Source organism: Pezoporus flaviventris, unplaced genomic scaffold (genome assembly GCF_033815535.1).
Source record: "Pezoporus flaviventris isolate CSIRO_AGI_PZ_B2104156 unplaced genomic scaffold, CSIRO_AGI_Pfla_v1 ptg000112l, whole genome shotgun sequence".
Taxonomy (NCBI): Eukaryota; Metazoa; Chordata; class Aves; order Psittaciformes; family Psittacidae; genus Pezoporus; species Pezoporus flaviventris.
This window is the reverse complement of record NW_026892660.1, coordinates 32,855-48,384: the sequence shown is the minus strand read 5'-3', so window position 1 is coordinate 48,384 and position 15,530 is coordinate 32,855. Positions and strand designations below refer to the sequence as shown.

At 57.9% G+C, this 15,530-nt stretch overlaps 1 protein-coding gene across 10 annotated transcripts in view; it reads right to left on the bottom strand.

The window, feature by feature from the left end:
* Positions 1 to 15,530, bottom strand: part of MEF2D (myocyte enhancer factor 2D) — a 48,279-nt gene that overhangs the window by 9,920 nt on the left and 22,829 nt on the right. For 6 of the 10 annotated variants that reach the window (XM_061477865.1, XM_061477864.1, XM_061477868.1 and 3 more), the window contains 4 exons: positions 11,789 to 11,992; positions 6,962 to 7,099; positions 3,320 to 3,530; positions 985 to 1,041 (listed from right to left, as the gene is read on the bottom strand). In XM_061477865.1, coding sequence (XP_061333849.1) covers positions 985 to 1,041; positions 3,320 to 3,530; positions 6,962 to 7,099; positions 11,789 to 11,992 — 610 coding nt within the window. Of the gene's footprint in view, positions 1 to 984; positions 1,042 to 3,319; positions 3,531 to 6,689; positions 6,825 to 6,961; positions 7,100 to 11,788; positions 11,993 to 15,530 lie in introns of all 10 variants that reach the window. The other 4 variants (XM_061477869.1, XM_061477870.1, XM_061477875.1 and 1 more) reach the window with 2 other exon arrangements.

Here is a 15,530-nt window from a genome sequence, read left to right as displayed (position 1 = left end):
GCACAACGGCCCCAGCAGAGCCCCGCGTTGGGAGATGCCAACCCCATGGATTGCCCCGGTAGGGTTTGCTGCCCTCCCGTGCTCACACGGCGGCTGCCACCCATGCACAGGGTGAAGGTCAGGCTGCGGTGCCAGGGAAGGGCATGGGCAGCCCCATCCACACCACCGGTGGCACTTGGGCTCCGGTGTGGTTTGAACTGGGGTGGGGGGGGGCAAAGCTGAACTTCACCGTCCGCCTCTGTGCCGGAGCCCCACTGCAAAGAGCCCCCTGCAGAGGGTGCTGAGCCAGGCCAGTGGTGCAGGGCCACCTTCCCCCTCCACCTCACCGGCATGGCCGGCAGCCACGCTGCTAAGCCCTGGCCCGCAGCCCACAGCTGCTTCCCAGCAGGATCCAGGGGCTCGGGAGGCACCGACGCAAGCGCTGGCCCCAAAGAGCTCGCCCTGCAGCCGGCGGAGCGGAGGCAGAGCACGGGGCAGGAGGTATTATTAGAGCACTTTATAGCTGGGGAGCTAAGCCACAAAGTCTGAGCCTTGTTAGCAGCGAGGCTCTCGCAGCGGAAAGGACCTTAATGAGCTTTTTGCCTTGCAGTAAAATACCTTTATAGGGCCCGAGCGCAAGGAGGAACCGGGTGTTAAGTGACTCACCCCAGGTCAAGGGCAGGAACGGGGAGCTAAACCCAGAGCCGCCCAAATCACGGTCCTCAGTGGCCACCTCCATCAGCCCCTTGGTTTGCAGCGATCCCAAAGAGCCAGGGGAAATGCTGGCTCCAGGCCATGCACCCTGCTTATGGGGTCCCTACTGAACCCAGCAGCCCCAGTGAAGGTGCTGATGGTTTTGGTACGTGAAGGGGGTCCACGCACCAGAATCTTCCCTTTGCACTTCTCCATCGACCAACGGTGCCAAATGGCAAAGCAAAATCCTACGCTACACGTGGGGAAACTGAGGCCAGGAGCAGCAAACCCAGCCAAGGGCTCTTCACTTACCCACAGGGCTCGGGCAGGCTCCGTTCGTGTTGTTCAGGTCTCCCCCCAGCATCGCCCCTGCAAAGCAATAGGAAACATGGGATCACCATCCGCTCGGGAACAGGGTGAGCATCCCTCCTTTTGGGAGGGAGGAAGAGGGAGAGCGGGAGGGAGGGACGCAGGGGAAAAGGAGCAGCGCTGCTCGTCCTGGGCAAAATGAGCAGCATTCCTGGTGATCAGGTTGGGAAACATTACCCAGGCATATCCATTTCCTTTGGGAAGGAGCCAGGCAGCACAGGAGCCTGCTCCAAAGGAGGCAGCTTGGAAAACACTGCGCCTATTCTATTCCAAGCCCCGCTTTGGGGGGACACGGGGGGCTGGTGCTGCTGGAGAAGAGAGCCCCAGCAGCAAGACGTGAAACACAACCTCCCCTGTAATGTTCACACCGAATGGAAACCATCCCCGTGCTGCCAGGACGTGGCTGCGCTTCGGCCTCCCGTGGTCCCAGCGCTTGGGAAGCGCCGCCGCTCCCTGCTGTGCCGGGAAGAACCATTCCAGAGCCCTTCTTATCCCAAGAAACCGAAGGTTTCGCCTCTCCTGCAAGGAGATTTTCCTTCTTTGCAGCCTTGTTGGCGAGCTGCTTCTCAAAGCCACCTATTGACAGCCCGAGGGTGCCTTGGCCACGCTGCAGGCAGTGATTTTCCAGCACCGGAGCTGCAACCGCAGTCATCCCGGAGCCCTGGGCAGGGGAATGAAGAGCCTCGGATCCCAAAGCCCTCCATTACCCACTGCCCAACCCTTCCCAGCCCAGATGGGGAAGCCTGAGCCACAAACCTTTTTCTTCCAGCCCCGTGCTCTTGGTTTGAGCTCGCAAAGCCCTGAAAGCAGGAGAGCAGGAGGGCTGAGCCGCGTCCACGCAGGGAAATGTCCCTGCTCCCCACATGGGAACAGGACCGGGGACGCTGCGGGTCCCTAAAGCCTTTTACAGCTTGAAATAGGGGAAGGCTCCAAACCAAGGCACCCTTCTTTTGTGTGATCACCACGAAGCGGGGCCATCCCCTTGGGGGAATGATGCCAGCCCCATTCCCAGCCCTGCAGACCCCCTTGGGTCCCTGAGCTGGCACTGGCTCCTGACCCAAGGCTGCGCCGCGCGTTGGCTTTGGGAACGCGGCTCCGCTCGAGCCCGTTGCTGTAAAGAAAAGAATGAAGGGGAAAAAAGAGTTCTAACATGCAAGGCCCTGGCTCCTACAAACAGGATTCGGCCGTGTCCCAGGCAGGGAATGAATGAGATGCAGATGGTTGGACTTGGAACACCTCTGCGCTCGCAACCACGAAATGATCCCCCTTCAGATGAACGCCGGGATGGAAACACGAGGAGCCTCCAGCGCCTTCTGCACCGCAACCAAGCCTCTTTCTTTTCAGCAGAGGGGCCTGCAAGAGGGCAGGGACCCAGAGCTACGGCTTTCCGTGGCCGAGGAAGGCTCTGCTGCTCAGGCTGCTCTTTTTAGAGCAGGAAGGGCCCTCTCCATCAGGTCTGAGGGCTCATCGCAGTACCCGAGCGCTTCAAGCCATCATGAGACCATGTGGAGAGAGCAGCAAGCCACCAAGCCAGCTCCAACCACTGCTCCTATTGCATCCCAGCCCTGGTATCTCTTTCTGCTCACTCTCACCCCACTCAACCCACTGCTGGGGGCACCCCCAGCACCCAGATGTCCGGGCGGTCGCAGTCAGTGGCTCTGCCATTTGCAGCCGGTTGTGATTTCTCCAGACCACCTGTGACAACCGAAATAGCAGGCAGGGGCTTTCTGCACGCTATTCTTATTCCTGATCACACTGCAGGGCTGTGGCCACACGTCGTGTGTGTGTGTCCCACCCCGCTGCTGCAGGGTGCAATGGGTGATGAGCTCCTCCTCTCCCCATCCTGCCCTCGGCCACCCATGGCCGGTCCCCGCTGGAAACGCCTGCTCCCTGCGATCTGTCACCGGATCCACATGCGACCAACTGCAACCAGCAGGGCCCGACTTCCAAAAAGGCCCTTTTTAGGCAGCAGCCCCATGTCACCGGAGTGCCACCGGCGATGGGATGCCGGCAGCCACCCCCAAGCCTGGGAACGGTGCCGGGTGACTCATCCCCTTGTGCTTCCCAACCTCAAAACACATCCCTGCAGGGATCCAGCTCTCAGCAAGACCTGGGGTAGGCAGAGAGGTGATGCTCGCACTGAGACCCCTGGCCTGGACCCATGGCCGCGGGGGTCTCCTGCATCCCGGGATGCTCCACGCTCGCCGCTGCACACCCAGCAAGGCTCCCCCAGCGAGGATGAGGAGGGAGGGGTGCGAAGGGGCACGGCATCGCTCACCTGCGCTGGCCGGCCTCTGCGGCAGCCCCGGGGACACGGTGTTCCTCTGCAGCGCCGGCTGCTGTGGCGAGAGGAGCCGCGGGTCCGTCAGCGAGGAGGTCACCAGGGACTGCGTGACCAGCGAGCTGCCGGGGTTGCTGAACTGCAGCGTGCTCTGGTTGCTCACCGGCACCGTCACGGGCATGGCGAAGTTGGGAGCCGGCACTGCGGACTGAGCAGAGAGCAGCGGTGAAGGGGAGCAGGGGGGGAAGGTCCTCACGTCGCAAGCTCTGAGCAAGAGGGGGCCTGATCCTGCACCACAGCAACTGGAAAAGGGGGGGGGGCAGCACCTCAAAGCCCCACTTCACTGCTGACCTGCACCGCTCTGCTGGCGCCCTGCCCATGCTGGCAGCTCGCAGGGATGCACCGGAGCATCCCTCCAGGGATGGGGCAGCCACAGCTTCTCTGGGCACCCTGTGCCAGCGCCTCAGCACCCTCCCAGGGAAGAGCTTCCTAATACCTAATAATATCTAATCTAAATCTCCCCCCTGTGATGGGAAGAGCCCTCCCAGAGAGCCAGCAGTGGATCACCAACACAGGCTGGCACTGCTGCCAGTGGACAGGCAGCTGGGAAAGGCTCGTTTTGCCTGGCGTGGCCCCAGGGTGACACTGGGATTCACCCTGGCACCTCTGGGAGCTGCTGGGAAGGAGGAGCTGACCCTGGGGAGCAGGAGCATCGCTCGAGCCCTATCCGGGGCTGTGGGTTGAGGACCGGCTTCACCTACGGGTGCCCTGCTGGAGCCAGACTCCCTGCGATTATCCCAGCGTCTGTCTTATGTCACTGATTTGCTCTTCGTTAACAGGAGCAGGCACCTGCTTAGAGGCTTTAGCAGGGGCTTTGCTAAAGTCCCACTTTAATTTGCTCAGGGATGGAGGGGCAGAGCAGCCCAGGGCCGGATGGGACCATCCCGGGGCTGGAGCTGGGAGTGGTGAGGGCAGAGGGAGCCCAGCATCTCCCCACCGCACAACGATGGGGGCCCCTTGCCCCTCCAGAAAGCTGCTCCTAGGCGGGTGATTGTCCTCTGGGGACTGAGAGGAGGCCGGGGGGGGAAGGAGTGGGACGGTGCTTACCCACGCCTGGCTGCTGGAAACCCTCCCCACCAGCCTCTCAAGGGCATCCCGTCCTTCAGAGAGATCCTGCGCCTGCAGCCAAGCTCCGGGAACGCCGGCTCGGAGCCTGCGCTGCGGCACCGCGCTCACGGGGACCCGGCTCGGCCTTTCCCCACTGCTGGGGAGAGCTGGAATCGCCCTGCTCCTGCCGGGAGCTGCAAAGCCAGGAGGAGGAAGGTGGCCGGGGCACTGCCGGAACACCGGGAGCGGCAGCGGGGGTAAATCACGGAACCACACACAGAGACACGGCATGGGCTGGGGTGGAACGGACCCCGAGGTCATCCAGTTCCAACCCCCTGTCACGGGCAGGGGCACCTCCCAGTCAGTGCCTCACGGGTTTCCATCGCTGCAAACCCATCGGTGCCCGTGCACAAGGGAAAGGAAGGCAAAAGCTGCCCCTTGTGCATCGCACCTTAAACAACGCCTTGACAAAACCAAGAGGCTGGTACCCCACCTGCGGAGAGGACGTTTGCTTTTCATCTGTCTCTTATCTCACTGCACAACCCAGGCCACCAGGAACATGGTCCCAGGTTCCCCCCCCCACCCCAACCCCTAGGGAAGGCAGCTTGCACGTCAACCCAAAACGTGGGGCAGGAGATGCACGCAGCAGCCAAACCTCAAGGATTCCTGTTCCCACTCAAAGCAATTCCAAACACCAAACGCAGAAGCCACGCCGAGGCCTCTCTTGAGCAAACAAGGCTGTTGTTAAGCTTCCCCGGGTGCTGAGGCTGGTTAGTTCTTGTCACACACAAAACCAACCCAGCTGGTTATAAAGGAAGCAGCGTCTTCTTCAACTGCATCGCTTGGTCCCTTCGCTGCACACGGAGGTTTAGTGGGGGAGCCCGATGCTACGCCCAGACTACGACACCTGAATGCCACCAGCCAAAATGACTTCAGGGCACGGAGTGCTCCTTTGTGGCACAGCTGGATGCTGCCTCCAATGATGGGAGCCTGCTTGGAGCCCTCCCTTGGCAGCAGGCACACACAGATGCTGAGCAGACCCTGCTGTCTGAGGTGATTCTACACCCAGCTTAAACCTCTAATGACTTTTCGACCTATTCTGCACCAGTGAAAGGGCTTGTGTCAGGTACTGGGGGGGTGCCAGGGCTAAAACCCGCTCCCCAGTAGTGAAACCAGGGAGGCCAAGGCAGAGCCAAGCCTTGCAGGAGCTCACCCTGCACTAAACCCAGCCTGGAGGGCACAGCTCTGAGCATCCATCACTGCCTGCATCCCATTTGGCTTCCCCTCCTCAGCTCTCCCAGGGCTCAGGGCAGCCACCCCCCATCACCCCTGCAGATGCAGATGCTGGGGACCTTGGGAGGCTCCTGGAGCTCACCTGCTGAGTCAGCACAAGGAAGAGCTGTGCACGTCACAAGGGCTAATTCTCAAGAGGAGATGGGAGTTTTAACTCGTGGGGGTTGCAAAGCACCAAAGGGCAGGTTATTTTCTGGGGGGGAGGGGGTCTGGGTGTGGGGAATTATGACACTGCTTCATCCAGCCCTTAGGAATGAGCCTCTGCTCTGCTCCGGGCAGCATCAGTTCTGGCTGCAGCAATTCAGGGCTAATCCCTCTGAAGGAGCCTCCCCTGCATCAACAGTCTCTGCTCCCTTGAACTAACAACTAATTTGAAGCGTGTCCCTCCTCCTCCTCCTGTCTCCTGACACAAATCCCTTCCAGCACTGTCCTGATGCCACCCCGGTGCCGGCTCCGGGATCTCAGGCTAAAACCTCCCTGGATTCCTGCCACGGCCACCAGCTGCCCCGAGGGCTCGGTGGATTGGGGGGAATTAATGTGGAAGAGCCCAAAGTCTCACAGGGATGTGAGGGGCTGGCATGGCGTGAACCTGGAGTCTTAATCCAGGCAAAACAAACCTGGTTTTGAGGGGAAAAAGGGGGGAAAAGGAGGCCTTAAGCCAGTATTTGCAGCGAAGATGGGGAGAACATCCTCCTTCACTGCCAAGCTGGAGCCACCGAGGCTCAGGAACGCTGGAGCTAATGGGAATGGCTTTCCCAAAGGATGCTCCTGCTCCTCCCGGTGGGAAACACGAGGGACCCCCAAGGGCCCTCGTGCCTCTCACCCCTAGGGTGCATTCGGGGCTGTGGTGGGCTGCACGCATCGGCTCCCAAGGCACAGCACGGCTCCGAAGCAAAGCCATGCACAAGGCAGCCCCTCCATCACTCGGAAGGGAAAGGAGGGGGGCTGCAGACCACCAGCTACTCACTGCGAGCCGGTAACTCTGCATCATTTTATCAAACTCCTCATCAATCTTTTTATACTTCTCTTCGGTCTGCGGGGTCAGAGCAAACACTTCATCCCCTTCCGGGCTCTCGCATTCCCTGTGCTTCTTGTTCAGCGCCTGTGACGTTTGGGGATGGGGGGGGGACACAGGACACAGAAGGGGGGTGTCGGGGAGGGGAAATGGAACAGAAGGAGGACAAAACAAAAGAAGAACATATAATGAAGGTTTTCCAGCCAAGGGGGCCCGGTACTTACACCATAGCGCTTGAACAGGATATCCAGATCCTCGCTGCCTTTACGGTATTTATCCTCCATCAAGGGGCTCTGGTCTATGGAGTCATCGCCGTCGGGCTCCGGGCTGTCACAGCCGTTAAAACCTTTCTTTCTTAACGTCTGCAAACACAACCGGGACAGTTTGAGGTCTGGGAGTGGGGATGGGGAACACGGGAAGGTGCCCGAGACGGGCAGGTCCCCCCCAGGACAGCCCCTGGACCGCAAAGACGATGACTTTGCCCCAAGGCTTCGGTGACCTTCATGGAGTTAAAGAGTCAGGAGCCAGCCCTGACACCAGGCTGTCCCTAAGTCGGGAATTACAACATGGGGAGGGAGGGATGGATGGATGGATGGGGAGAAGCTTCTGTGCTTTCAGAGGATCTGTTTATGCCAGAGCTGAATTTGGACCCGTACCAGCTCAGGCGCATCCATCACCTACAATTACTACAATGACAAGGAGGGGAAATAAACTTTAATGATACCTGTTCTCCTGCTAAAAATAGGGAAAAACCTTCTTCCAAATAGCAAAATAAGGACCAAAACAACAAGCAAAGAGCAGCTTCTCCTGGCAAAAACCAGCTGGGTTCTAATGGAGCGCATTTTCCATGCGTGATGGGTACCGCATCAAGAGCATCGCATCAAGAGCATGGCACGGGTGATACAGGAGGGTGATGGTGACAACACCCAGGGCAGCAAACCCCACAGCGATCCCCAGCTGCACGAGCAGCAAAGGGGCAGAGAGCTACTGAAGCGACATCTCCTCCTTCGTGAACAGGAGCCTGGTAATCACACGCACGGTGGAAGCCCCAAAAGTTCCTCTTGCGAGCGCAGTAGCCAATCTGCAGATTGTGTTACACATGCACATTTAATCACTCTATTTTCAAAATACCAAAAGCAATTAGATGTTATTACGGAACCATCACTTGCCAATTCAGGGGGTTTTTATTTAGAAGTCAAAGCTACAGAATTTCCTGGAAGTCTTGATCTCTTTTCATGCCAAATTCAGCAGGAGGAAAGAAAAAAAGCAGGGAGCCTTGACAATCCTCCTCTTGTCTTCCTAAACTGTAATAAACATCAAGGGCAGGTTGGATGGGGCTTGGAGCAACCTGCTCTAATGGAAGGTGTCCCTGCCCGTGGCAGGGATTTGGGACTGGAGGAGCTTTAAGCTCCCTTCCAATCCAAAGCATTCCATGGTTCTCTGCTGGGAACCGAATGGCTCTGCCTTTTCCCACTGGTCCTGCTTGGTGGCCACTTGTGCTGAATGACATTGGTCAAGCAACAGGCACCAAACCCATCCTCCAGCTGAAGCTTTTCACCCTATTTCCAGTCAAACTTACTCCTTCACCGTCCTCAGTTGAACACTCGCTACTTAGATATGACGCAGTGGGGAGAAGTCCTCATCCACATCCAGCTCCACCAGCGAAGGGACTGGCTCACTCTTGATCACGGTGGCATCTGAAGCCCTGTTTGGTGTTACTTATAATTCCTGCCACCTAATAATCGGTCCCTGTCCCTGGTCACAGACTTCACAACATTTGTTATAACTTAATTGTCTCTGGGTCTGATCTCCACCACCAAGTTCAGATCAGAGCATCCCGAGCTGGGACAAGCGGCTGCGATGCCACCATCCCATTGAAAACCCAGCAGCAGCCCCAGGAAACATCAAGCCAGTTGTGCATGGGGAGAAAAATCCCTCCTGGATGCTACAGGCAGCTGCCTGCGGGCACGGAGGGGAGGAAAGGAATGGAGATGGGCTCCAGAGCTGGCACAGCAGAGGATGGGGATGATCTGCAGTGTGGTGGGACAGGAAGCACCGGGGCCCAAGTCGCAAAGCAAAATCTGCTGCTCCAAAGGAGCTCTGGGACAACAAAATGCCATTCCCAGCCATGTGAGCTGCTGGGGTTGTCATTTTTTTGGGATAAAATAATGTGTGTCCCACGTTGTCTGCTCCCTGACAAGATGATGTAAAAGGAAAACCATCCTGCTGGAGCGGGAATCAACCCCAGCCGTTCCCGGTTTCAGGATCTCTGCAAGGTCTTTTGGAGAAGAGCCTTCCTTCTCATTCCTCCTCATTCCCTTTTCCAGGAGAAAAGCTGCACAGAGGCGTGAAAGCTCTTTGTCACCAGGCTGCACCCCGAGGAACACCACTCTCTCCCCATAGAAAACAGACCTAAAACCAACCCCTTCACAGCAGAAGGTTTTCAAGGAAAACCAGGGTGAGAACCTCACATGGCAAAGAAACTCCATTCATCACCTTCCATCTCCCTGCCACCCCCAGGCTCCCCCCACCACGGCAGGACCCGCTGCAGGTCCCCCTCTTCCAGGCCATGTTCCCACTCCCATGATCCCAGCTCACATGGGAACAGACTTCTAACCCGAAGAGGGGGAGAGAGCAGCAGGAAATGCAGAACATGTGAGAGGAAACGATGCTCAACCAGGATGTGGCTGACTTCCCTTCGAGGAGGGGGCACTCAACCACCGCAGGCTTTGGGGAAGTCTGGATAAGGACGAGGATGAGGATGAAAACACGGCACCGGCAGCTGCCTTTGCAGCATCCTCTGCGATGCCCTCTGAGGAACACCAGCCCCGGGATTTAGGGAAATCTCAGCCCTCCCCGTGACATTCAGCCAAGGAAAGCAAGGAGAGGCACTGCTGCGTGGCTTCAAGTGGCTCTGGAGCATCCCCTTGCCCTGTTCTCACCCCACTCCCTCATCACACACACTGGCACGTCAGGCGGGCTGCGCGGAAACGAGAAGCGACAGCGAGGAGCAAAGCCGGCGTGATCCCGGCACGTGGCCCCCAGCGTGCCTGGCCGGGGGCCTCCGCTGTCCCCCGCCTCATGAAGGGAACCCCCCTCTCTGCATTAAGAGAGATTTGCTCTGACTTAAAAGCTTCCAACGGCCAGGGCTTTGCCAGGCACGGAGAGAGCCGCAGGGGTTTGCGTGGCTCAACCCCACTGCTGCCAATCCCCAGCGCGGAGGCGTTCCCACAGGGGATGCCATAGAGTTATAGCATAGAACCAGACTGGTTTGGGTTGAGGGGACCTTAAAGCTCACCCAGTTCCATGGGCAGGGACCCCTTCCACTGGAGCAGGGTGCTCCAAGCCCCATGCAACTTGGCCTTGAGCACTGCCAGGGATGGGGCAGCCACGGCTTGTTGCTGGGGAAGCTTCCAAGGATGCAAAGATGCACTTGGAGGAGTCAAGTTCAACTGGGAGTCACCAAGAGACATGAGATAAACTGGGTCTGTGCGTGGTGGGGCCAAAGCCGGGCTGGTAGGACCTGACCTGGGCAAGGGGACATGGCTGGAGGGGTGGGATTGAAATCAGCACCAGGAGCAGGAATGGTCTGGGCAACCCTAACTCTGCTCCCAGACGAGATGAGGACAAGGGGGGGATGCTTGAGCAGCCTCAAAAGCTGCCTCCACCCCAGTGGGTTTCACTCCAAGGAGCTCTTCCAACCAGACATGCCGAGCCCGGCGTGTTTGGGCTCTTTTCCTTGCCATCCACCAATGTCCTTCCGCTGCCGATGTTTCTCTCCTCGGCTTTGGATGCGGCTCCAGCTTTTCATGTGGTGCAAACACAGTATTTCTTTGGGTGCCAAGGACTGTGTGTAACTTGTCGGCTTGGGAGTGTTTGCAGCCTGGACCATAAGGGAACAGCGAACGCTGCCCAAAATGTTTACGGGTATTTTTAGGCCAAGACAAATCTGTTCGACGCCGCGAGCGCCGCGGTCGGAGCATCCCGGAGAGGCTGGATGAGGCGGTGCTGAGGAGCAGGCAGGGAGCGGTGCCGGAACAACCCCGGCATGGGCATCACCTGGCTCAAAGAGGCCAAAAAGGGGCAATTCAGAACCATTTCTATGCCCCCTCCACAACCAGGCACTGGTGGACAAGGAGCCAAACCCCCCATGGTGGATGCTTGGCCGTGGCCATGTTGGTGGGAACCAGTGAGGTGAAAACCTGAACCCAAACCTCTCAAAAAGAGCCATTTCATGGAGAAAACACAAGAAAAAGCAGGATTTAGGAAGGAAGGTGTTTGGTTTTTCCTTCTTCATGAAATCACGGCCCAAATGTGCTGCCAGAGCCGCACCAAAGGGATTCCAAGGCCCGAGTGGCAGGAGAAGCCGATGCCTTCAGCAGTGCTTTGACACGAAGCTTTGTGCCATGTGAGCTCCAAGCCTCTGACCCACACAGGGCTCTCTGTGGGGCTGTGCTGCTCCGCTCCTTTGGGATTAATCTACCCCCCCAGGAACGTCAGTGATCAGCCAGCCAAGGGCTGATCAGATTGGACTCACCATCCCAACCGCAGCTGGACAAGTCTTGAGCAACCCCATCTACACAAGAGAGTGGCCGTGCTTCGAGCCGGTCGGACCACAGGCACCCAAAGGTGCCTCCCAAGCTGAATGACTTCGTGGTTCAGCCCCTGGTGCCCTCCTCCAACCCCACCACGTGTCTCAGAAACAACAGACAGGGGCACCATCACCACTGCACCCCATTGCAACCCTGGGAGATGCCTCCCAAACTCCATGGTTTGCCTGGACCACGGGGAAGTCCCACAACGCAGTATCCCGAAAAACCCGATTGTATGGCACTAGCTCAACACATCACTCGAGACAGCTTCAAACTCTACTACCCAGACCCAAGTCTTTTCATAGCCTGGACCAAAACCAGGTTGGCATCAAGTCCTGGAGATCTGCTTGCTCCCATCCCCACCCAGCACCGACCTCCTGCATCCATCCGGCTGCGGTACCCGACCCGGCGCTGGCTCCAGCACCACGGCAAAGCCCGGACAAGGACGGGTGACCTCACCTCGATGATGTCCGCGTTGGTCCGGCTCTCGTGGGGCTCGTTGTACTCGGTGTACTTGAGCAGCACCTTGTCCATGTCGGTGCTGGCATACTGGAACAGCTTGTTGGAGTGGTTGAAGATGATGAGGGCGATCTCGCAGTCGCACAGGACGCTCAGCTCGTAGGCTTTCTTCATCAAACCGAACTTGCGCTTGGTGAAGGTCACCTGAAAGCAAGAACCACGGTGAGGAGCCAACCCCAAACAGCCTGGAGAAAGCCGGGATGACCACTGGAGGAAGAACAAAGGGAAGAGGAGGGCAGAGGGAATCTTCTCTCCTCAGCTTGCCCAACTGGACCACATACCCCAAGCTCTCCTCTCCCACCTCCCTCTTCCAACCAGTTCCTATCGCTGCCTATTTCGGGCTCCTCCAAAGGCAGACACTTCACAAGCACAGAGATGATTATCAGCCTTGGAAATCATCACATCTTGCCAAATCAAGAGCAAACGAATCTCAGCCCCCCCCCCCCCAACAAGCAGAGCTGCCATCTGTCCGGGGGCTGCGCGGTGCTGGGTGCTCATCAAGTTGAACATTCAAGCACTGGAGATCTCATCCTCGCTCACTGCAGCAGTGCTGTGAGCACCCAGCCCTGTGTGCCAGGAGCTGGGGGCTCGGCCACCCCAAAGCTGCTCCATCCCACCCCAGCCCTGACCCGCTGCTCTGAAGTCTCCACTCAGCCTTCTCTTCTCCAGGCTGAGCAACCCCAATGATCCCAGCCTGGCTCCAGGCCCTGCTCATCCTCGTGGCCTCCTCTGGATTTGCTCCAGCAGCTCCATGCCCTTCTGATGCTGGGGACAGCAGAACCCAGATCCTTGCGAGCTGGCTGGGGGATGAGGACAGAGCTGGGTGCAGGCTCCAAAACACTCCCCAGATGCCAGACAGATGCTGGGCTGCATTTCCCAGCCAAGGCTCCTAACAGGACCCAGCTGGTGGGGAAGGAGCTGGTTTGGGCTCTCCACCGTGGCCACTGAAGGTCCCTCAGCCCCCACAAGGAACAAATGCACCCCACTTGGCCAATGCCCTCTTAGCCAATGAAAGAAAGGAAAATGAAGGCAGGAGTCAGTGCTTTGCTTTAGGCATCGCTCTCAGGTTGAGGCAGCAGCCTGGGGAAGGGCTGGAGATGAAGCCGAGATGCCCTTGGGTGCCCCTTGCCATGCATGGGAGGGCTTGACCCCACTTTGGGCCTCCACCACAGCATCGATTTTGCAGCTGAACAACTGTAATTTGCAGTGTTGAGGGAGGAGAGTCCATTGCCTTCGCTCAACTCAAGCCTGGACAAGCTGTAACACCAGGAAGAGCTTCACCTGGAGCATCCCCATCCCCACCGGCAGCATCCCTGCTGCACCCAGCTCCGAGCATCCCTCCAGCAGCAGCCGCATCCCTCTGTGCAGTTGGGAGGGCAGGCCAGGGGCACACGACGGCCTGTCCTGCCCCACCATCATCCAGAGATGATTAAGCAGTAACGAGATTGGGCTCTAATCTCCTCATCCCTTGGGAAGCGCGTTGGCCCCGCGTGCCACGTGCGCCCGCTCTCAGCATGCTTGGGCTGCGAGCACCAGCGCTCACATTGCCGGTGGCCCCCTTCCCGGTGGCATCCAGGACCTCTCAGCCACCCAAAATCCCTCCTGGGATGCTCCCAGGACTGAGAGGAAAACACAGTGGTGTCACCACCAGGACAGAGGGAACAGCTGAGGGTGGTGGTTCCAGCAGTGCCCGGTGCTGGGGACCCACCTTGCTGGGCACCATGAGATCCCTTGGCCACGACCATGGAGCCATGGAATCAACCGGGCTGGAAAAGCCCTTTCAGATCATCCAGTCCAACCATTGCCCAGCACTGCCAAGGCCACCACTAACCCATGGCACTGAGGGCCTCGCCTACACTTGCAGGGACGGTGAGTCCAGCCTTTGCCTTGGGCAGCCTGTTCCAATGGGGCAGGAACTGGTCCTCAGCTCCATCTAAACCTCCCCTGGTGCAGACTGAGTGGCCAGTTCCAACCCCCTGCCATGGGCAGGGACACCTCCACCTCACACTAAACCATGTCACCCAAGGCTGTGTCCAATCTGGCCTTGAACACTGCCAGGGATGGAGCATTCACAACCTCTTTGTCGTCCTTGAGCATGGGGTTACCTGCCCAAAATCAAGCAACAACCTGAGCTGAGGCAAGCAGAACCCAGAGCACCGAAGCATCCCTCTATGGACAAGGGGTATTCCCTCTGCAGGTAGGGACCGGGTGGAGGAACATCCTTTTGCCTTGGTACCCCAGAGAAAAGCAAAGCCCTGCCATTTAGTCAGCCCCAACACTCACAAGGGTCAGCCAACGCTGCCTTGCACATCTCCCTGTGACCTGGGGCAGAGACCCCAAACCTTCCCCTACCGCCGTGCATGAGTCTCATCTAGAAGAATTAACCTTCTAAGTCTAAGAGGGTAATCAAATCTCATGCTCCACGGCATAAGCTGATCACCAAAGGGGTCAGGAAGGAATTACTGCCCCACACTAGCAAGGGATTTTTGCCTTTCCCCTGATGTAGACCATATTGGTCGCTGCCAGAGTCAGCAGGCTGGCCCTGACGGCCTGATGCTCTGATCTGTTATGGCAAATCCTCTCCACTAAGTCCTTTAATGACATTAGCGACTCTTACTTGCTCTCCTCCCCTGGTTTTGGCTTCTGCTGTCATTCTGCTCTCCTCTGTGCGGGCTCGTGGTCCATGCACCCACGGGCGGCAAGGCGCAGGGTGAGAGCAGGGCTGGACTCACTGATGCTGAAGGTTGGATGCAGGATGCATGGGAAGAGCTTCACTTTGCTCCTGTTCACCCTTTGCTCCTGAGTGTCCTTCAGTCCTGTCCCATCCCTGGCCAGGCCTTCCTGAAGCTCCTCGGCTGTGCCATCAACCCCCAGCATTACCAACTACCTTCTGCTCACCTGAACTTCTACTGGGGCTCCAAGAGCTGCAAATCCCTCTCCCCCTGTGCAAGGCTGGTCACTGCTGCCCCATAAAACACACTCCAGCTTTGTCACTAACCCCATTCCCTTCTAATTATGGGACTAAGCAGTGCCATGAGCAACCGGGAGATTATCAAAAAGCATTTTATGCCCATCGCATCCCCCCAGCCCTAATGAAGAAAACCTGCAATTTCCTCTTGTTTTGCTGTGGGGCACTAAAGCAGCTCCCCCAGTGCTGGCATTTGCCCCTCTGGAAACATTAGGATATAGAAAACAATCTTGTTTTTGGGAATAAAAGCAGGAGAAAAAGTGGGGCAGCCCAAACTGGGGCATGGGCAGCGGTGGCTGCACCGGAGGCACAGGCTTGGACGTGCTGAGCCTGACTCAAGGACCACAGGAAGCCAGGGAGCAAAGGGATCCGCCTGGAAGTCTTGTGGTTATGGCAAAATAGAGCGGTGGAGTCACCCCAGAGCCAAGCCGGGGTGGCCAAATGCTGCCACCCAGCTGGTGCTGCCCAGGAGCATGAGCATCGGGGAGAACCCTGGTCCTTTGCATCCCTGAGATACACACCGGCATCTCTACACGCGCACGTCTAGGGCTTGGCTTCAAGGGAGCCCGGGGGGAAACAAAGCCCTGGCTCCATCTGAGTTTTCAATTGAGAAAAACAAGGAGAAAAAAAAAGAAAGGGAATAATTTGCTGTTTGCATCCCAAAAAAATGGAGACGCGTTGCGGCTGCTTTTCATTGGAAAAACCTCACGGCAA